General features: G+C 34.7%; 1 protein-coding gene across 1 annotated transcript in view; it reads left to right on the forward strand.

Moving 5' to 3' along the window:
• Appl (amyloid-beta-like protein) overlaps positions 1-8,934 on the forward strand; it is a 516,672-nt gene extending 507,738 nt beyond the window's left edge. Inside the window, exons 11-12 of the mRNA XM_081771803.1 lie at positions 1,752-1,898; positions 6,487-8,934. Of these exons, the coding sequence (XP_081627929.1) occupies positions 1,752-1,898; positions 6,487-6,597 (258 nt within the window). The 3' untranslated portion in view covers positions 6,598-8,934. The remainder of the gene's footprint in view (positions 1-1,751; positions 1,899-6,486) is intronic.
• The last annotated feature ends 14,912 nt before the right edge of the window (positions 8,935-23,846 follow it).

Consider the following 23,846-nt stretch of genomic DNA (forward strand, 5'->3'; position numbering starts at 1 on the left):
TATGGAACTGAGTGATGCCTTTACACCCGCAGTGGTGTAATATTCCACTTGCTTCACGATTTCTGTGACTCAATTCTACATCACATCAGAGTTGTTCTAAAGGCGAAAGGTTATCCAACGCCATATTAATATGTTAAGTTGCACTTTCTAAAGATGTCTTTATTAAATTGATAAATATCTGTAAATTAGTGCGGTACATTGCATATGATGATGTATTATCAATTAAGCATTTGGATTTTAGAGCAGGGATTCAAAATTAAAATCCAAGAAAAGAATATATGAGAATATAGCACTTCCGTGTGTCGTATAATCCTATAGAAACATGTTCATAAATTAAGTTTAAAAAATATAGCAACTGTTTGGAAAATATATCCTTATCATAATTATATTACATCCTAGATGTGAAAAGTCGACTTCATTAAATAAAACTTTTATATTCTTAAACTAGATACATCTGCATTTTATCTCTAAGTATTTTCAATTTATGATTGTTTCTCGCGAAATAACTCAAAACCATGTTAAAACTAATAGTATAAAATAGTTTTCTACCTAGGTAATTGTAATTCTTGAAGGCGGAAAATCCAGCTTTGAAAAATTGTGCGTAAAGAACCAATTATTTCATGAAAGAACTTATATATATATATATATATATATATATATATATATATATATATATATATATATATATATATATATATATATATATAATATGTTAACTAGCACACAATCTCGCTTTCCACAGATTAACAAAATCGTAGTTTAGTAAAGCCTGCCAATGAATCCATTGGATTCCATCCAGTATAGATTGGTAATTATTTCCTTAACATCCAATTCTAATTACATTACTCTCTTCTACTTAGCTTGTCCAAAGAGTTCCTTTTTCTTCAAAGATGTGCCAACTGACACTCAATGCATCTCATCGTATATTTCCCATTTGAGCACATAGATATATTTAACGAACAAGCGTAAGTTAGTATTTAGGATTCTAATCTGGTGGCCGACCATCCTGACTGAGATTCTTCCAGGGTTCTTTCCGCAGTTCCACCAGACGAATATTGGAATAATATCTTCCTCTTCCTTTGCCATTGTATTGTTAATTTCAAGTCAAATTGTCCTTAGAGGCTGTATATGGAAATTCGTTAAATAAGTTAGTTAATTAATCATTTCATACTTTTCTATTTACTTATATGTGTAATATTCGGTGACGAATATGTGTTGTGGAGTTCTGTATTATATAACTTTCTATTCGCCTATAGAAAGGAGTCACCTAGAACCACCCATATTTTGTACACAGATAGATATCTACCAGCTCTAATTATAGAAAGGTTTCTAATAAACTTCCAAAGTGATAACAATAACTTTTTTTTTCGTTGTTTGGTAGGAAGTTACAGTTCCATAGTTTGTTTTTTTTTTTTTTTTTTTTTTTTTTTTTTTTTTTTTTTTTTTTTTTTTTTTTTAAATTATAGATATATCGTAGATTTAAATTGCACAAGTGTGCCAGAAACTGAAAAAGACTGGAAATTGTTGTTTCACTATAAGAGACTCTTTGTCCAACTTTACAATCTTCGTAAATTGAATTATTGGAAAATATTTCACAGCTCATCTCTTTTACTACTAAAATTTAATAATGTGATCTTGAATACTATACCTATTTTACATTATGTAATTTTAGGAATCGTGTTCATGGAAATGTTCCAGAATTATTTTTTATTATATAAATATTTTCAGACATACTCTTTCTTTTGTTTTAGACATACTCTGTTAGAAGAGAAGTATACCATAAAGAGAATAAGAGTATCTACTTCACATTAGCCTTTGCTGGCATTGCTCTGATGGGCGCTATGATAGTTGGAATCGCCGTTCTTCGAAGAAGGAACGCTCGACTGCCTCACAACCAGGTTAGTACTTGTCGTTCATTATTTCCAAGATGTTATCTTATTATAATTATTTCTAAGAAGGACTATAGGAAAAGGATAGTTGTTATTTTCGTATAATCTTTTACCCAAAGTGATCTATACTACGAGAACAAAGTATTTACTTTTCTTTTTGCAACACTCTAAATAAGTTTTATTATTATTATTATTAACATAAAAATACGATCTGGTATTGTTTTTCTTGAAGTTGATTACTCAAAGACTCGATCAAAATTAATAGTTAAGCCAAGAGAGGAGAACAAAGAAATAAAATAAGAAGAAACATCGAAAATGTTTTATTTTCAGACAACAGTCATGTCACTCATATGTAGTACTTGTACTTACTACTTAAAAACATATATGTATTAATAATAATAATAAGTGTATAATTTCTGAAATTGGGCCACCATTTTAATAGCTTTTAGGTATATCCCTACAAATGCTAAAAATGAAATTTTACTTAAAATAAAAAGTAATATTTATTATTCTTTTGCAACGACAATCTGACTTACCGTAAATCTGTCAAAATTGTAATTCAGAAGATATATTCCACGTTCGACTTTGAACACTTGAGACCCCTATTCCGATTACTAATAAGATAATAATAATTTCTCGTAATGGGAAATACAATGAAGAATTCTTATGAAGCAACTTTTAAAATGCAAAGGAATTATCTAGCTAAGTACAGAAATAAATTTGTGTTTTGATTGGATTAATCTTTATTCGCAGCAAAATATGTATATATGGGCTCACCCTCTTGTAAAAAGTCCAAAACAAGTGAGAGTGAGACAAACTCTCAAGTTGTAGATACTATGGAAAAGACAAGTATCGCGACGCCTGTAACCGATATCTTGTATTAAAGATAATACTGCTAGTGACAATGATAAAGTTAACTGTCCATGTGATATTTAGGGTGTTTCCCCTTTCCTCATTAGTAAAGTTATTACTTATAACGCCGGACAGGTTAAAGATATCAAGAAATTATGTAATGGCATGTTATTGGTCTCTCGCGGTGTGATATCATGTTGGAGTCTCCTAAACGCCACTGAGGGGAGGTTAAATCGAAGCTGGCTGACCAACATGTTGTAAAGATAGCTCGCATTAAAAGTAGGAAGTCAGATAAACTCATTACTACACTTCCGGACTACTTGAAGGCTGGTTATTATAGACTTAATCCACAGTCCCCTGCGCTGTTTCAAATGTCAATACTTCGAGCATACCAGCACGTCGTGTAATTCGAGTGGTGCTTTTTGTGCTAATTGTGGCAAGGGTACTCATTGTGTGGAACCCTGTACAGTGACCAAGCCTTTTTGTGTTAATTGCAATTGCGAGCATTCTGCTTGGTCTCGGGACGGTCCAGCCTTTCAACGTGAAAAACTTATCCGAGAGCCAATGGTTATTGAGAAGATCTCTGCAGCCGACTCTAAGTGTCGCTTCACACAAAACCTCCCTTCCTCGCTTTCTATGCCCTTTGCCAGTGTTGCAGCTACTTTTTGTAAACCTGTGGCAATCCAGACGTCCGACGTTTCCACTCAAACAATTCTTGTTCCCGAGAAAAGTTCAGAAATTAAGAGCCCAGTCGCATCAAGTAGCGAATACCCGAAAACCCCACGTGTGTTTGTTAGTGTTGGTCTTCGGCGAACCCCAATTCATCGCCATTCACCTTATATAGCCGGTCTAAAATTTAACTAACATATACGCTAGCTTAATGATGCGGTTCTTTCTCCAAAAAGAACAAAATCTGCACCTTTTCGGAAGCCACCTACAGTTTCTTCGAAACCTGACATGGTGGAAAACCACTTGATTGATACTGAGTGGATGGTATTTGGCCCGTGGAAAAGTTCGCCTCCCTGAACATTGCATTCACCACTGTACTCCCATTGATTTCGTTTATCACTTTTTATTTGGCCAATAAGGTGCTTCAGGCTATCTGTTTTCGCAATGCCCTTAATAAGCAAGTTCTGACCGTGTGCCTTACAACCATAAGTTGTGACATGTAAGTCATTTTCTTCCACTTTTCTTCTTGCTGCTTTCATATTTGCTGCGTTATCTGTTACTATGCCAATGAACTTTTCTGGTCCGACTTGTTCCATCACATCAGTTACGGTTTTAGCAATGTATGGAGCATCATGTTTCGCAGTTTTAGTTGGAAAGAACTTATGAAAAACTAGCTCGGGTGTAGTTACAACAAAGTTAAAGATACTTTCTCTTCTTATGTTTGTCCACCCATCACACATTAGTCCAAATGATGAAGCGCTTTCTATCTTAAATTCACTCCTGGACATAAAGCATAATCGAATCAAGTCATGGTGTGATTCTGACAGTGGAAATCGACTGGACATTTTCCATGTCAGTTGCAATTTCCGAAAAAGATCTTCCCAGTACGGATTTTCTGCAATCAGTAAAGGTGTTCAATTTGCATAGACAGCTCTAGCAAATATCTCATTTTGAAATATTTCATGCTCACAACTCTATCAATGTACATCTGACGTGACGCGATCCTGCATTTCAACATTGCAATCAGAGGAAAAGCACTTATAGTATAGTGTATCTTTCTCATTCAGTGAGATGACGTTTTCACTATTTGTAGATAAGTAATACATTTCTGTGTGTGTGTGTATATAATTGTTGTGTTTTGAAACAATACAGTGATATCTTTCAATGCTTTAATATATTAACAAGTTATCAATGTAGCCAGTTTTACTTTATTATTGTCCTTCGTTTGGTTTATCAGTCACAAAGGTAGCTAATGAGTTTATTATTATTATTATTATTATTATTATTATTATTATTATTATTATTATTATTATTATTATTATTATTATTATTATTATTATTATTAAGAAGAAGAAGAAGAAGAAGAAGAAGGAGGAGAAGGTTTGGCCTGGAAATACTTCTTCCACGTTTCTCGATCTTCAGCTTCTTTTCTTTAATTCCCAAAATGTTCTTCTATTTTTAAAATCATCGATCTGTTGTGTTCATTTTCTTACTACTGTTCGCTTTTCTTCCATCTTTCCCTCAATTGCGGTATGAAGACAAAAATTTTTTCACGTTGTGTCGAGTTCAGTTGGCGTTCCTACGAAGGATGCAGGCTAAAAGCGTCTTCTTCCTTCCTATCCGTTTTAAAACATCTTCGTTTTGTAATTCTCACTGTTCATTTTATCTTCTCCATCTTTCTTCAACACCACATTTCAAAGCTCTCTAAATATTTCTTCTCTAACTTTCATAATATCGAAGTCTTTAAACCATACAGTTCAGTACCCCATATGAAGTACTTCCAGTGTCAACTATATTGTCCATCCTGTAGTAGTGAAATATCATGATGTACAGACATTTGGTCATCAGAGTTAGGGTTTGAACTTATTTGTTGACTAAGTCCAAACCCCAACTTCGTTGACCAATAACTCCATAATATTTCATAAGCCAGCTAGGCCAATTAAAATCTACTACCATTTTATATGTGCTCAAGTGGAGACTTTTGATTTCCAATTTATTGCCCATCAAAGTCAAGGTTTTCACTTAGTCCAATTTTAGTCCAAAAACAAAACAATTAAAAAAAAAAAAAAAAAAAAACTAATTGCAATTTAGATGCGAACACATTAGATCTTCATCAAATTTGAGATGATAGAACTTGACAGCCTTGCTAGGCATATGAAATACTATAATGTATAGACCTTTGATTCTTTAGTTATTGGCCATTAATTTTTTTGCGACTAGGTCCAAATCCCAAACTTGATTCACGATACTCCGGGAACCAAAGCTGTGCACACCATATTGCAAATGCCTGCTGAACTCATTAAATCTAGCACTATTTCAAATTTGGTCAAGTGGAAACCTTTGGTTCCTCAGTTACATGTCATCAAAATGTGGGGTGAACTTAACAAATTTATTAATTGTTATGTAAATGACGATCAATGGACGATTTTTTCTGCTATAGGAAAACTTAGTAGTGTATAACCTTTATATACTACCGAATGACATTAGTATATAGTTATTTTAAATAACTCGTTAGAAAGGAAAGGAAAAAAAAAACTTCTTTTTTGAACGGTGGAAGGAATGTGATTTAAGTATTCCAGTGGTATTTTACGTGGGACATACACAGTATGTTCCTTTGGTAATGAAGTAAATGAATTTCGTATATTTACACCTATTATATGTGTTGGCATAAAAATATTTAGAATGTGTATATAACTACAAAAGTTTGACAAGTTGGTAACTTAACCTACTGACAATCACTTCATCATTATATTTAAATCAAAGTAGTTTTATATGAGAAATTTGTTTGAAGCAGTTTTATATAATAAATTTGTTCAGTGGCATGAGTCTTTGTACAGATGTTGCAGTGTGAAACAAGTTTTGCCTCTGGTTATACGATAACGTCAAATTACCATTGGTTGTGCTAGAAACTATGATGAGACACATACGTCTCGGTGGTAGCGAAAGAGTTAAGTCTTAAGTTTTGATGGGATTGCTATATTAATGTATTATTGCAATATTCCACTATAGCATTTTTAGCGTCTTTACTGTAAGCTTGATACTTTACTGTAAGCTATTTTTGAAATGTTTGTTTCAGGGATTTGTGGAGGTTGACCAAGCCGCAACTCCCGAAGAGCGACATGTTGCCAACATGCAAATCAATGGCTATGAAAATCCAACTTATAAATATTTCGAAGCTAAGGAGTAAATAAAAATCTTCATTCTTCAAGAACAAAGAGCTCTTCATTGCTCCCAAGAGAAGTTCATAGTGTTTTTCTTTTCATATGGCTGGTCAGTGACCCTTAGTTAGATTTCACTAAAACTACAATGAACTTCTCAGACATTAAAAAAAAAGAAAGAAAAAAAAAAAGCTTGATCAAACTCCAGTAACAGAAAGCAAATTGGCTGACAAAATATTTATGGATAAAGAAAAACAAGAACTGTAAAATAATATATATATATACATATATCATTCTTTTGTATTGTGGTGAAAACTCTACAAAGAAAACTGAGTGTATTCCTCTATTATTCGTACGTAGCTTCAAGCCATTCCACCTTCAAGGTTTTTATTCCAGTGTTTTGTATATTTCTTTCTGTCAAAAGGGAAGTTATATGGAATTGGCTAATATTATCAAACTAAAATGTGGAGAATAACAACACAACCCTCCGAAGAGATGAAAAGTTCATTAAATAGACGAGGGAAAAGCTGACAATAGGCTCATTTAATAGGGATGTCATTCAAAGGGGTACATTAATAGTTTGTATATGTTGAAGTTTTGTATAAAGTTAATTTGTAAGCAGAAAGTAATAATAATAATAATTATAATAATGGTGTATCATCAATAAAACGGATGTGGCTGTACCCCTTGTATGAACATCTCTTTTGTATGTCCAAGACAAAAAATGACACAGAGTAGCATTGGTAGTTGTAGCTAAACATTTCTATAAATGATTTTTAGTTTCCCCACTCTTTAAGAAGTATTTGCCAGCTTTTGTAAAAAGAAAACAAAAAAAGAATCACTTATGTCCATTTTATTTAATGAGGAAAAGTGTCCTTCCATGGTAGTTATTCCAAGTGTAGTGCATTTATCTTCTACAGCTGAAAACGTAAGGGGACTACTGACTATAATAAAAAAGTATATATATAAATATACATATAATATAATATATATATATATATTCTGCTAAGTTCAGTGATTGCACAGGATATATCAGTATTATTACAATTATGGAGGGAAGTTTGTATGCTGTACATTTTGCCCATTTCATGAATCGTGTATATCATTATTAATTCTGCCGATATGATGTGAAATAATAGCAGCTAATAATAATGAATGAATTTTGATAAAGGAATTCTTTTTTGTTTAATTAATTAATACAAGAAGGATGTCAGTTTAATTTTAAATTTGAAAAGAACACTTCTCCTATATGTAAGCATTATACATACTAGGAGATGAGTCAGTTTGCACCAAATATCTCTTTAAAAAAATGAAAATCTTGTACAGTTAGGCACACATATTGTCACTTCTTAACATTTTTGCCAATATGAAAGTGTCTTAGTATTTAAATTTGTTGTACGCTGTGACAAATCGGTGTCTGTAGTGGTATTTTAAAAAAATAAAAATATGTCTAGTTATTAATAATATGGTGGAAAGTGAAAGATAATTTTATCTTTAATATATTTTTTTCTTGATTGGGAGAAGAAAAAACAAAAATATCAGGCACGACTCGTATTACACATTCCTTCATTGCTAATCTTAGTTATTCTTGTCATAAGCTGTACAGTATGTCAGGTTAGAGCAGAGGTACTTAGCAGACTATGTCCCTTTAGCTGTTATTATATCTATGTGAGAATCTCGAAATAATTAACAAATATTATGGATATTTAACAAATGTGTCAAGAAAAATTCGCTCTGATTGACTAATTAATTAATAAAATGATCAATGAAGGAAACTTATATGTGCTTGTGAAGCAGTAACATTTGCTGTTTGCTTCAGCTATAGGGAATTGTTTACAGAATGTTTAAAATGGATAGAGAAGCTGCTGTTGTTGTATTTTTTTGTTGTCTATATTTCTCTCTTTCTACGTTTTTTGTCTATTGTTTCATGTTCGTAAAAAAATAAGTCAGTTTTTTTTCATAGTTGCAATGGCCACAGAAAACTCTATTGAGTTAAGGTTGATGAACAATAATTAATAACAGAGATAAATAAATTAAAGAATTCCTAACAGTAGCTTCTCTGTCCAGATTTTGAAGAAGATGAGGAAGATGCCAACCCACCAGTGAGTCGATTGATAGGTGCCATACTGATTTTATACTGTAATTTTTTCATGTGTTTGTTCTAGCTTTTAAGTCTCTTTTTGTTCTGTGGTGCTTCTTTTTTGCGTGCTAATATGATTGTTATGAAAAGGGTTGGTGTTTCCCTGAATATCTTTTATTTATTCACTTAAATGTAGTGTGAATAAACAATCAACTATACTACTCAGCATCGTGATCCGTGGCCATTGTAATTTTATCTAACAATAAATAAATGTAAGAGTTATTAATTAGTCTTTTTTTTTAAAAAAAATCTGAATTGTATCCCTGTTTGACAAATTGATGCAAATTATTGTTCAGCTTGGTATCACAAAATTAAGGGTGAACGTATATAAATGCTTCTGGAGATCCTGAGTTCGAGTCCCACAGTGTCAGTCGTTTATGATGCAAGATTTTTCTTGTCAATTCCATCAGGCCAATAACCTCTATCAAGCATCTGGCTTCTTCAGACTGTAAGATGTCAAGAGTAGCTTTCATGGAAAGGATGTTGACTTGTTCTTCAGTGTAATGAAGCGATAACTTCTCAGTTCTTCCAAATAATTCTAATTTTCAACTTTTGTATAGCCTTTAGAATCATAGTTGAAAAAACTGACCGTCTTCCCCCTGTTGAAAAGCTTAATGACTATATAAATTTCCGCCACTAACTTGGCGAGTCGTACAATGAGAAACAGCTGTTTCTATTTTCAGTTGCCTATTGTAAGAGCGAAATTCAACGCCTGCGTAGCAACACTCCGTAATTTACAACTAAAACCGTTATATACACACAGCGGATTGAGATATTGCCGATAGTGCTTTTTGATATAAACGTATTGTCAACATCCTTCCAAAAATTTGCCGTTGTTAACGTTTCCGATTAAATAGGATTACCGGTTGTACCTAAAACTATTATACGAATCCCACCAAAAGCATCTCGTATCTTTATTATTTCATTCGGCAAGAAAAAGAATAGAAATCTGAAACAATGCCAAGCTCTGCTGAAGTTCGAAAATCGGAATATGAAATTTGCCGAGAACAACTTGCCAGGCAAAAGCCTCTATAGACCATACTGTATAGAACTTTTCAGCACTAAAGTTGCAAATTTCATTTTCCAATTTTTGAATTTCAATAATACTTGATATCGTTTTAGATTTTTTTTTTCGGCGAATGAAATAAAAACTTTGCTCTGTTTTTCATATTTGTGATTCTAGTGGATTTTTTGGAAAGCATTGTTAGTAGTCTCCTTAGTATCTAAAGTAGCAGATAGACCATTAGATTTCTTGTGTATTAAATAATGACAGTAATAAATATTCAATCTTTACTTTTCCCTTTCAAGTTCCAGATTTCCTCGTTTATAGGAAGTACTTTTTTTTTGTTTTGTTTGTTTGTTTGTTTAGTGACAGAAACTCAACGATCCAGTATACAATTTAAAACGTACCTGTGTCCCTGTTATTCTCCATGAACTGGCAGAGTTAACATTTTTTAGTAGTTTTATCATTGCTTATACCAAATACTTACATTTGTGTGGAATTTAAAATCCTTTGTTTAGAGGAATTGTTCTACTGTATGTGTTAGGATTTCTCACTTACTCAGATCTGAAAGTTTTTTATGTTTACAGGAAGGACGGTAGAAGTTTATAATAGTCTTCACAAGTTAATGTAAATTTTGCAATTTTGCCTTTGCCCTCTAATTCCCCATCTCAGAGAGATTTTTTTTGTATTTTATTGCAACTTATCTCTTTCATGCGTACTAAATTTCAAGTTTGCATATTTACAGGAAGTAGGCTATAGATTTTGAATAGTTTTCATAAGTGTAATTTCTCACTTTGCTCCTGCATTTCCTCCATAGAGGAGGAAATTTCGAGTTTCGGGACTTTTAACTCGTACTATAAATTCCACATTTATTCCAACTTACAAGTTTCAATATTTACATAAACTCTATAGGTTTCCAACCATTTTCATAAGTGATGTGACATGATCTAATTTTCGGCTTTAACCCTGTAGGTTTCCTCTACGGAGGGGGAAATTTCAAGTGTTCGAATTTTTTCTCCCTTTATTTGTACTACAAAAATCCTACACTTGTGCCAAACTTCAAGTTTCCATGTTTATAGAAAGAATCCTGTAGGTTTTTAATCGTCATAAATGACGTAATGATATGTAATTTTGTCCTTTCCACTTAACTTTCCTTCTTGGAGGATAGACTTTTCCAGTTTTTGGATTTTTTTTCCCTTTATTTGTATTGCAAATCCTACATTTGCACTAAATTTCAATTTTCCATGTATACGAGAAGTACCCTATTTGTTTTGAACCATCGTAAGTGATGTAACACTATGTAGTTTTGAACAGCCCCACTAATTTTCCTTCCTTAGAGAGGGAAATTGTTAGTTTTCGGATATTTTTTCCTTTCCGTACCACAAATTCTACATTTGTACCAAATTTGAAGTTATGTCTAGTGGAAGTGCCCTTAGAAGTTTTCTACGTTTTTAATCAAGTGACGTAACTATAAAAAGAAATCCTCTGACCCCTAATTTTCCTACTTGGAGGGGAAAATTCCCAGTTTTCGAATTGTTCCGTTATTTGTATCACTGATCCTATATTTGTGCCAAATTTCAAGTTTCCATGTCTACCGATAGTACTCTATAGGTTTTGAATCAAGTAATGTAATTGCATGTATAATTTTGCCATGTCACCTAATTTTCGTCCTTGTAGGAGGAAATTTCCAGTTTTCGGATTTCTTCCTTTATTGTACACATTTCTGATCGCAAAAACGTAGATTGCTTTCCAGAGACTAAGTCCGAGAAAAGAACCCTAAATGCAAGGACGTATAGAGGACTTGCCCATTGCTATCGTCGTTCCCGTAACTCGGTGAAGCCGAAAAACAAGAGAGCATTGCTAAACCTGATTGGCTCCTCTCTTTGCCGCCATAAATGTTCGCTCAAAATATTAAGTTCTTCAGTGAGCATGTAGTGTTTATTGCGATTATTTTTATTTAAATCTTCGCTTTAACGTTCAAAATGGTTACACGTACAGCTTACGGGCTTGTTTTCATTATCTTCAATGGGCTCGTGTTCCTATTCCCGTTGAGGCTTGTGCTTACGCCGGCCCAGGCTCATATTCTCCAATGAGGATCTCACTCACTAGCCTCCTTGAAGTTCGCGCTCACTAATTTCGTTGAAGTACACTTTTACTTCGGCTCGAACACACTACACTCAGTGGGGTCGGGCTCACTGCCACCAATGGGCTCGTGCTCAATGATGTCAGTGAGGCTTGAACTCATTTGTGCTCATGTTCATTACCTTCAAGGGCAAGCGCTCTCTATTCTCTTTGAGACTCGTGCTTATTCGGGCTCCATTTTTCAATAAAGCTCGCACTCATTAGCCTCCTTGGAGCTCGTGATCACTAATATCTTTCAGGAACACGCTTATTGGGCTCGGGGTTGGGCTTCTACACTCAGTTTTACTCGAGCGCCGTTATCATTCTCATTGAGGCTCACGCTTATTTGGCTTCGGGCTCACATTCTTGAATGAGGCTCGCACTTACTCGGTCTCGGTCTGACATTCTCCAATGAGGCTCCCGCACTCTCTAATCTTTTTTCTGGCACTTGTTTACTTGGGCTCGACTTTAGCGGGGAGACCAAGGTTCAATTTCCGGCTGGAAGTAATGTTGGTTCGGATCCCAACGTAAAGCTGTAGATCCAAGTCTCATATAACCTTGCTGCTGAAAGGGATTCTAAACTGAAAATCAAATCAAACTGGGCTCGAGCTCACTATAATAAATGGAGCTCGAGCTTACTGATATCAGTGGAGTTTGCACTTATGTGGAGCTCGGGCTCTATCCGCAGTTAGGTTTGTTTCATTTGGGCTCGCGCGCAATAATTTTGTTCGGGATTGGAATCGTAACCTTTAACGTGGCTCGAACTCATTACTATCAGGTAGGACTCGGGTTTGAGCTCATTAACCTCAGTTGGTTTCGTGATCGAGCTCATTTCATATTGTTTGCTTAATTTTCAAAAACAGAACGTAAGACATTGTAGTTTATATGTTGATTCAACAAAGATGGTTAAATAGGCATTGCGAAGCTGTAACGTATGGCTTCGTGAATTTGCAGTATGGGTGCATCCTCTATTTTATAACAACCTTGCCTAAATCCTTACAAATTCTCTTAGATCTTACTCATTTCCTCAGCATTTTTATAGAGAGTTGAACAATATTGCTGTATACACCATAGTTTGCTTGACTGTACGGAGTATGATCAAAACATAGCTACTGTACAAGAAAATACAGTAGTTGTAAAGCGCAAATTTTAAATATAACTTGTATTTGAAATTTAGAACGATTAAAAAAAAAAAAAAGAAAAAAAAGAAAGAAAAAGAAAAAAGAGAGAGATCGAAGTAGTGACAATATCATATATCCAAATAGACTATGACGACTAACCGTTTGTTTCGTGTGCTTTATTTCACTGCCAATTCAAGTGTCCTCACATGGCCTTCTCTGGTGAGCTTCCTTGGAAACAAAACCACGGAGTACTTTGTCAAAAACCTGTCGAAATCAGCAGGTTGTAAGTAATAATATTTGTAAAATACTTTGGTCTTTCCTGGAAACACATGACACATCTGTTGCATAGGAGGTAGAGAGGAAAGCCGATCTTTATTCCGAAATGAGTTGAAGATTTCAAAAAACAGAAGTAAAATGACATTTACTTGCACTGTCACTATTACAATCTTCATGACACTTTAGTTATATGTTAAAACTTGAAGTAAATCGAAGTTTGAAGAATCACACAGGCCTACCTCACATTTTCCGTGCATACTTCGATTTTTTTTTCCCTCCCTGAACTCTTAAAACAATCTTTCTTTCAGCGAAATAGTCGACGTTGTTTGTTACTCAATTTCTGTTATACTGTAGATTTTTTTTTAAATAACATCAACTGATTCTTGAAAAGTCCTATTTAGACATTAACTCAGTGAAGAAAATAAAAATCCAAATACTGATGTGAAGAAATACTTAAAATAAGAATTTATTTTAGAAAGACATTTATTTGTTACATCTATTTTTAAATTAGGATCCAATTTACTATTTTAAAGAAACACAGAGGCTCAGTAGTATAATAGTATAATGTTCATCTCTGCGCGGATCCCTGGTTTCAGTTATGATTTTAGGGGTGGCCCACGTAGCTACGAAATTCCCCTCCCCCCGGTAGACAAATCCGATCGTGATCAATACCAATATTTTCGCAGTACTACTTAAACGCTCTGGGTATTGAAATTCCTCCGGGATAAAAAGTCCGAAATCATTATTGCCTGGTTCGATCCTAGCTTGCTCTGAAGTTTGATGGTGGATAAACATCATATGCGTGTATTATTTCGGAGTTCTCCCGTTTCCTCCCACATTCTTCATTCCACCATTTCATTCATTAATCATCACTGACTTGCTTAATCTCGGAGCATATTCATAGGACGTTAAACAGAAAGCTAAATTTCGTAACTACCACTTTCTGGCAGGAATAGCAATTTATTTATTTTTAAGGCAGGAATAATACTGATGTTTCATAATATTAAAATAATCGATCCGCATTTGAAATTAATAGTATTCCAGGAACTGAATTTAATATCGACTCTTCTAAAAGCATACCTTCTTAAAATAAGTAGATTATATTCGCGTGACTCAGATCTTGAAATTGATTGTTATTTTTAGAAGTATAGAGAGAATGAAATTTATATAGGGTGTTGTGCTATTTTCTTTCATGTAAAACGTTCAGGCAGGACGTACGTTCGGAGCGTAAGATAACAAAATATCCCAATGTTTTACGTTTATATTACTATTATTATTAAGTACACTGTGTTCGATAATTCTAGATAGAACACGGTAATTTTTATGCTGCTCTATTATATAATTTCCAACCCTGTTCAGCACACAACACAGAAAGTGTATGGATTCAACATTTTGACATTTTATTACATTTTTCTGTCATGAGGCTATGTTAGATATTCACTGCAGCATCCTAGTAGATGAATACTAATTATTGATTTACATAAAATTAAAGCAAACCATGAAAAGTAGTATCAGAATGTGAGAGTTGCAAACTTCTCTTACCGTCTTTAGATATCGCAAGAAGAGACGACTACCAGCTAGTATAAAAACAGAGTAGTAGGTAAAATAGGTGGGCAACGAATTACACAAAATCCTAAAGTTGGCTGTTCAAAGTCTGCCACTTTTTTTCTGAAATGAAATCTGAATACCAACATCCAGACAAATCAAAAAATAAAACCTTGATACTGCAACGATAGCTACACCATGAACGAGAAACACGCTGGGGCAAGCGAGTAAAATCATGTGATCAACTTTGTGTTGCACGTTTCAAACCAGTTAATTCGTCAAAAACGACTGAAGATTTTAAAAATTATTTCACGATTAGAAGCGTATTTAATGCAAATGGTGATGAACTATATTTTATCCTGGCATACGGGGCAGCGAGAACTTGGGCCCGTATTTTGTATTCTTAATGTGAGAAATTAGAATGAAAGCATTTTAATTTTTTCTTCATCACTCAAATCCATGGGCGCCCGCAGCAGAGACCAAAGATGGCAATTGCCCTCCCCTGGAGTTACTAAAGAGGTTCGGTTTTTCGAAATACAAATCAAAAAAAGTTAGATTTCTTTACTAATCCACTCCATTATTTAACATATTTACTCTAGCAAATAAAGTTATGCAATGTGGGTTAATATTAATTGTTTCACATGAAATATTACGTGTATCAAGGTACGTATATTCATGACTTCGCTTGTGTGTGTGTGTGCTCGCACCAGTAGACTTTGTGGTGGACAAACACCGTATATGTTGCTTTTCTTGAGTTCTCTTTCTTCATTTCCCCATTTCATTCATTCCCATCATACATTACCTTTTATCTGCACGGTACAATCGTGGAACGTAAAACCGAAATATTTCATTTCATTTTTATTTTTGTGTATCGGTCTTTTTCTCCCACTCCTTAAAATATCCTGCAGGTATTTCTGTTGAAAACCCAATATAATGCATATGGTGATAGGCTATATTTTATCCCTGAATACTAGGCCGGAAGCGCCTGAGCCGCCATTTTTCATATATTTAAGAAGCAACCTGGGGGGAGTACTGGATCGATTTTAAGATTTGATTGATTTTTGGCTTTAGAGTTCCTTTCAGCAGCGAGACCATATGAGACGTGGACCTACAGTTTTACGTGTATCCGAACCACATGAGCTTCCGCCGGGAATCGAACCCTCGTCTTTCACAACAAAGGCGCGCACGCTAACCGCTTAGCGACGAGGAGCTCTGGATTGATTCAAAAGTCTTAAACAGTTAGAATACTAAGTTGATGCAGATGGTAATTTGATGTATTTTTCCTGGAATATGGACAGGGAGCGATTGGGACGTCTGTTATTTTATTTGTATGATTTATCTGCTATAGACGTTTCATGATAATTTTCTTGTTCATATTACAATAGAAAAAAAAAAGAATTTCGGATATGTTCAGCAAATAAGTTAATCTCAAATGATAAAATCTATTATTTCAGCCATTAATAATATTAAAAAATGTATTTTGGGTTCAAGCCATATAATGTAATTACTCACCATTACTACACAAGTGCAATAACGTGTGACCAGTGGGATACAGAAGAAGTGGTCTAAGAGTTTTAATCTCCCCTTCAGCAAGATATTACGCAGAAAACTTTTACCATATAATATGGACGCATGTGTATAATATGGACGTAACTGTCCGTGACACACATATATTGTATCGTTCATAATCTCTGTTCACACTGAAGACAACAACGTGTGAAGCCACGAACCTAGTCATTTTCTTTTTTAGACTTCTTTTTTTTTTTCAGAAACTGTTCAGTTGACTTTGTTCTTAATTCATAAATAAATATTTCAGTAACCTGAGGAATCAAACCCCTTGAGGCCCCTAATTATATCATTGAGTGGGCTGAGTCCCCTAATGTTTCTGTGCCATTTTCGTCTTCTTTTTTCTACAAAACAATTTTCTTGAGAAACTATTAAAAATGTCTATTCAAATGCATTCCCATTTCGGGAACATATTATTTACTTTTTGAAATAATATTAGTGTTCCCGAACAACCATTTTCTTTCATTCAGGATGTTTATTAATAGGAAGACGAATTATTCATACGTTTTTTTCTCCTGCTTTCAGCGTCAGCTGTTTACTGATGAGCATTTTTGTTGACTTATAATTTATTAGTACCTAAGTTATAACCGCTTGCTTGTTTCTAGTTCCGAAAGATGTTCAAAGATGTTTCGGACTTATAATTATCAATAGCCTTGAAAAGAAGAATGGTATTATGATAACTTGTTATGCTCCAATTTTCTGAAGTGTTTTAGTTTTAGTCGTTTCAGGGTGAGCTGTGTTGACGCACATCATTTGTAGTGAGAGTAAAAGAAATGCTGAGTGTCTTTTACTCTATACAGAACTTAAATCTTCTAAATCAACAAAAGTAAATATAACTCCTATTACAACAAGTGATTCGCGCAATTACAAAAAACACTTTGAGAAATTATTTTATTCTTCATTCCCTTACTCTTCCCAGTCTACAACTAAATGAAGAAAAATAATTTCTCCCTCTTTTTCTAATAAAATTCAACATTAGTATAATAATAAACCATTTTTCCTGTAGCAACTGGTTCATTGTGTGGTAGTCCTAATCGTAGATTTCTTAGATCTAATTTATTTCGAGTCAAATCTACGATAATTTCATTTTAGTGATATTAGTTTACAAAACATTAGAAAATACGGAACTAACTTCACTTGTAAAGAATTGGATCATGATATAAACACTCTCTTATACAATCGTGTCTGTGAATTCGTCAAATGTGCTGATAACCGCTTCACTTACATAATTAGAACGCATTACGGAAAACTGGCACAGACATACTGAATTTACTGCTTTTGACTCTTTTGTCTTCTTCTATCATCTACTTTAGGTTGGCTTCGCCTATTTCTCCTTTGCCGCATCCTATTCTTCACTGCTTTTAGAAACCATCAACAACTTGTAGCTGGACCTCTTTTCCGAATACCTCTTCCTTTTTTTTTTTTTTTTTTTCCTTGTAGCTCAGTAAGTGTATAATGGCTATAATTTGCCGATATCCACACCCCATAACTCTCCCTAATATACAATTTCCTCCGTGACAAATATCAGCTGGCAACCTGTTCAAGTGTTTAAATCTACCCAAAGATCCAAACAGTGTACTTCATGACTATGAGGTATTTTACTGATTTTTCTGTGATGCGAATTCAATGGAATCTAATCTTAGTTAATTAAACTAATCGTGAACTTTTTGGATTTCATTACGTTCTTTGCATCTTCCAACTGGTTAAACTCCGTCACCTCTATATCTTCGATGTTCTGATGATCTTGTTTAATGTTACACGCGTAAGCAAAGTGGTTTTCTGTTGAATAGCTAAAACATTGCTTGCTCCAGGCGCAGTTTGGGGCGCCGTACGTACACTTCGAGGTAAACTTTTCTACCTAGGTATGTTTCGTGCATGTCCAAGTGAGTAATGCCAGTTTGCTACTGCTACAAATAGACTGATTGATGAAGTTGTAGAAAATGAGCTTGATGATCTCTGTGATTATAACATTTGCCTATATTACTTTACCACCTAAATTCGGGATACTTTTTGAAAAGAGAAACTTTTGATTTAAAAAAAAAAATGGTTCCTCAAGGCATGTTCCAAGTAAGCTGCCCAACTGCAATATGACGCATATTTGCTTGAGGGTAATGCGAATTATGTTACTGTTTGATTTGTTTCTTGTTCAATATTGTAGAGACGGAACTTTTCAGCAATCTAATTTGTAAACACACCAAAATGGACATGCATCAGCTTCTTTATCTGTTAGAATTTTTTACCATAGGACATCTAGTACACACAGATAGTTTAAATCTTCATAAGGTTTTGGTAATAGCTAAAGACGGGAAGTTATGGCAAAATAAAACACCAAAAATGGCAGGCAAATGGCAAAATAAATTCCAAAAATTACGCTTCATGTGGCAGAAACAGGCCCGAATCCAAGGGATCTAGGGGGGGCACCCCCTAAATTTTTACTGGCCCCTAAAATTTTCACGGTAGGCTTGCAAACAAACTATAATATGATTGGATCGGGCCCCCTTACAGTTTTGGGCTGGCTACCGGCCTGGGCAGAAATCAGAATATTCGTTTTACTTTTAAGACTTCGTCTTAGTGATAAAAAAAAAATCGTTTATCTCTAATACTACGGAGATCATTAAATTTAATAGCAAAGTAATGATGAGTAAAATAATCATTGCAAGTATCACTAATTTAATTCATGACCTTGGAATCATGAGAAAAGAGGACACATCAGATTTTTTAAAAAAGTACATAGAACATAAATATTAGCAGTTTTTGCAGCACAGGGAAAGCTTAACAAAAATAATCTTATGTGTGTGTCTATGAAAAAGAAACGTGTAACAAAGAGAGATACGCCTACCTTGTTAGAGAAACGTGAACAGAGATAAGCCTACCTTGGCTCTCGGGAAAGCAGTCTGCTACACAGCACATATTTCACTTCTTGTTGCATGTAATAACAAGAAGTCTTCTTTTAATTTTTGACCGTAAGATTATGTCGCTTGTCTGTTAAGATTCGTTTGAGACGCGAAAACGATCTTTCAACATTTACCGATGTGAGAGGAGCATTTAAATTACGCGACAACAATGGGATCCAAAACCACATCAACGGTGCTCTCACCTTCCAAAACTTTAGACATATTTCTAATTTTCTGCAAGTCGCGGTTTTCACTAACAAGACGGCCACACTTTTTCTTCAAAACTTCACTTTTTTCATCGGGAATATTGGATATATCTTTCATTACACCATCAAAGACGTTCATAGCAGCCCATGTTCCAGATTTTGTTTTCGCAGGGAAATTATTGACGTTGGTATCTGTGAGAAATTTGAAAAGATAAATGTGAGATCATTCTTCACGGATGCAATTCTAATAGAAGAAGCATCCTTTCATCAATACGTTGACAATTTCGTCGATTTTGTCGAAATGCTCGGCATAGTAAAAATCTATTTCCAACCATGTTCCTCACCTCGTCAAAGCTGGGATTGGAGACAGTGGTATATCTGGTGCAATCTCTTTGAAGACTCCAACTCTAGAAGGTGCTTTAATAAAGATCTTTACATTTGAAATAAGGTTGTCAATGTCCAGGAAGAATATACAAACTGTTTCTGCAACTCTATGCAAGGCGTGTGCCAAGCATGTCAAATGTAACATTTGGGGGAAAATAAGTTCAAGTGCCTCACCTGCTGTCTTCATGTATGTTGCTGCATCAGTCAGGAAGAGAAGAACACGGTCATATTTTATTCCGTCAGGCCAAAGAAGATTCAGAGCACTGTTAAATACTTGCGATAAAGTGAGCTGTTGGTTTTCTCCACAACGTCTGCTGTAAGAAGAAAAGTCGGTAAATGTTCCGTTAAGGGGCTCCAGTAATTTCTTCCACATGAAATTTGCAATTTCTCCACTTCTTTCCATTGATTTTTGTTTGATTACATAATATAACGTTATATTAGGTTAGGTTAGGCCCTTCACCGAACATGGACCGAAAAATCTTCGATGGTTGTCCAGGGTTCATGGTCCCAACTATAACGTTGCAGATGAATCTACCCACAGCATCAGTGGTTTCGTCTATGGAAATGAAAATATTGCTGTCTCCAAGCTCCCTTCGGATATTTCCAATGGCATCAATATATGTAGCCTTTAAGTATGTCTTTCTTAATGTAGATTCGCAAGGTACTTCTCATTTTGCGTACGTTTCTAGAAAGCTCTTCAGAGACTGATTTTCCAATTTGGAAACAGGGATATCGGCCGCAACGAACGCACTACGCAAATTATACGCTAACTGGTTGTGGCGTAAATTGGATGCACAAAACACTGGTAATAGTTGAGTGGTCTTATCTGTACTGCACTTCTTGTTAGTTGCTGTCTTGTGCTTTGTGGTACTTAGATGATGTGTCACAAAATAACGAGCACAAACAGATTTTTTTACAAATTCTGCAAAATAACGCTGCTTCATCTGTTGAAAACATGTCCCGTCCAAATTATTTTACAAAGTCAGCAATTTTGTCTTTCATGAAAGTCCAACATAGTCAGAGAGAAACAGTAACTCACAGAACAGCACTAAGAAACAAACAAGACTGAATTCCTTTAACTGAAGAAATAATTTGTCATCGGAGCATCTGCTAGCTTCTATTCTTTCCAGGAATTTGTGGGACTCAGGTGGTCAATAATACGGTGATTCAGCCCCTCCGACGAACCAGCTAGAAACCTTAAATTCCTTATCTCATTGAGTGACAATGCGTTCTGCTCTATCAGTTAGCAACATGTCACATTTCCCGTTGCAAGGAAAAATTAAAAAAAAGCAGCAGTCAGGAAATGGCAAATATGGCAATTTACTTAAGAAATGGCATTCATCAAAGTTTTTTTCTTTTCTTTCTTTTTTTTAAATGGCAAAATATGACATTTTGTTATAACGTCCGGTCTTTAGTAATAACACAGACATAAAAATTTCCCCTTTTCTATATTATGGCAAGACTGTTCACATGCACATTTGTTGGAAACACTGCAAGTTGCAATTAAATCGAAGCCCAAGTCTCTTGTTTGACTACGGTTGTTATGCAACTAAAATTAAAATTATTGGCTTGCACTTAATTATCTGCAGACACAAAACAATGGTGAGAGGGCATAGTGGCTCAGTGGTAAACGCCAAGAAAGTAATTCAATTCATCCTCACTCCAGGCTATTTAATTTTGTTGCATTTCACAACATTGTTCCATGTGCATTGCACTCCGTGAAAACAAGATAGTTTACTATGCAAGTAGTAATTGGTACAATCTTAATCTGGTTAAATAACATAAAGTGAATTTTTGCTAAACATGTACGGTTGATTTATTTCCATGATATTCCTGAAAGCTCTTAATGAGCTTGATCTTGAGAAACTAGACATCATCTGAGGAATAGTGTTAAATTAATAATGAATGAACTAACAAAAATAGCCTTATTGAAACATAGACTTTCACAGCGTGTGAAGGTAGTCATAAGTTGTACGGAATGTACCAATAATAATCTATCCATACAGACAGGGTCGGATTCAAGTTTTTGGGGCCTTGGAGCCGACTATTTCAAGGGGGCCCTATGTTACGAATAGTTCAAGTGCATATATTTTCTTTGCTGCCTTCCACAGCCTCATAGGCTTATCGAACCACCGAGAACTATGCTATAATATTTTAATGTGCTACAAGTTTACAATAATTAGTTTAGTTACATTCATTATTAACAGTTAAATAATTACATTCATTATTAACAGTTAAATGCTGCTGAAAAAAATTAGCATGGGTCTGAAGCTTATACTATAATAAGTTGATTGCTGTATTTTAGTATTAAACAGAAGGATTTTAAGTGGGCCCCGGAGTCTGAGCTCCATTGGCTCCGCCCTTAATCCGCTCCTGCATACGGAAGCAATTTTTTTTTTTTAATGGAAGTCCATTTATAAGTATGCGTTTATTTAAAAAAAAATTAAAAAGAGAAAATTAGAAGAAATTCAGACACTTTAATGAAATAGTAAAGCGATAAATTCGTTGCTATGTGCATCCTTTTCGACATCTGAAAGCAATTAATATTGCACTAATAATTACTTGCAAAGTTCGGACAATGCTTTTCTTTCAAAATTTGCTCAAAATATTTGCAACTTGTTGATTTGTTGGATATTTCTTTTTTTTCAGAAAGTTATCTGAAGAAATGTTTTACAATATTTCATTTCAAGTGCAAGTAAAGCTTACTTCCCCTTTTGCCAATGTAACAAAATGCCTGTGTGGTGCGAGCATACGTGTCAATGTTGAAAATGAATCACCAAACATCAGTGTTGTGGCCTACAATTTGTATCACGTATTGACTTGATTTATTATTACAAAATATATTTCATCTTTTGTTAATAAGGTGGTGCAAATTAAATATCTGCTTTGACGTCTGCTGGAAAACTCATCTCAGCAACAGAACACAGGGATGGACTAAGTGCACATGTCTAACGTCACAAACTCAGTCACATGTCCGACAAACATGTTATGTTACCAGTCTTGAAGGTAGTGCGCTTTTGAATAATATCGTATGAAAGTGCACCATGAATAACACACAATTGCGAATGATTTTCCTTTACCAACTGAAACTTAAGATATTCTACACAGCAAGCTGGAAATAAGAATAATGATAGTAATAAATAGATAACGGAACATTTGGGCCAGGAATGACGAATTCGCCGTTGGTTTGTGACATAGCATGTTCGTTCCGGTGACACAGCCTTGCACAATGAGTCTATGGGCACCAACTAACATTATGTTTGATTGAGCTCCTCAGAAACACCGCGAAGTCGATCCTCAAAAAGTTCGTACCACTTCAGACAAGTTTGCAGAAACCATACGGCTGTCGTCCGGCGGCTCCTTGCAATCAGTAAGGTGGAAAGGTTGAACTCATGAGTGCCACATGAATTGACACCGACCAAAAATCGCTATCTGGTAAGGAATAACCGAGAATGTTTCTGGTATCGGATTGTCATTTCAAATGAAAAAAAAAAAAAAAAAGATTTAGTATGACAATCGTAAATCATCAGGATAATGACTGGAATGTAATCAACCAGGAAGGTTTCCTAAATTACTCCTCTATCCACAGAATGTGTTGTTGCTGACATGAGTTATGGTGGGAGAAATCCATCATGTCCTTATCAAGTGAGGTGAAACTATCAATGCAGATCGTTACAGTGCTGAATTCGGATGGCATATCCCCCAACTAGTTTCATGCCTCCAGAGTCGAGTATCTTGTTTTTGTCTAAATTATGATAAAGATAGAAAAAAAAACAGATCCTGCGGGCTTCTAAACCCTTTCGCTCGCTCAGCTATATTTTGTGAAGTAAGTAACATATGTGCAAAATTGGGGGAGATACCAAATATCAGCTCTGAATTAAATGAAATGTACCGCAAACTTGTTCTTCAGCATATAGCAATGATCGACGGACGTGATGTACCGCAAAAGATGGTACATATTCTCCGTGAGTTGCGGTATGAAACTATTCTTCTACCTTGATATCTTTACCACTAACTACCAT

This window comes from Thermobia domestica, chromosome 9, assembly GCF_964235325.1.
Source record: "Thermobia domestica chromosome 9, izTheDome1.hap1.1, whole genome shotgun sequence".
Taxonomy (NCBI): domain Eukaryota; kingdom Metazoa; phylum Arthropoda; class Insecta; order Zygentoma; family Lepismatidae; genus Thermobia; species Thermobia domestica.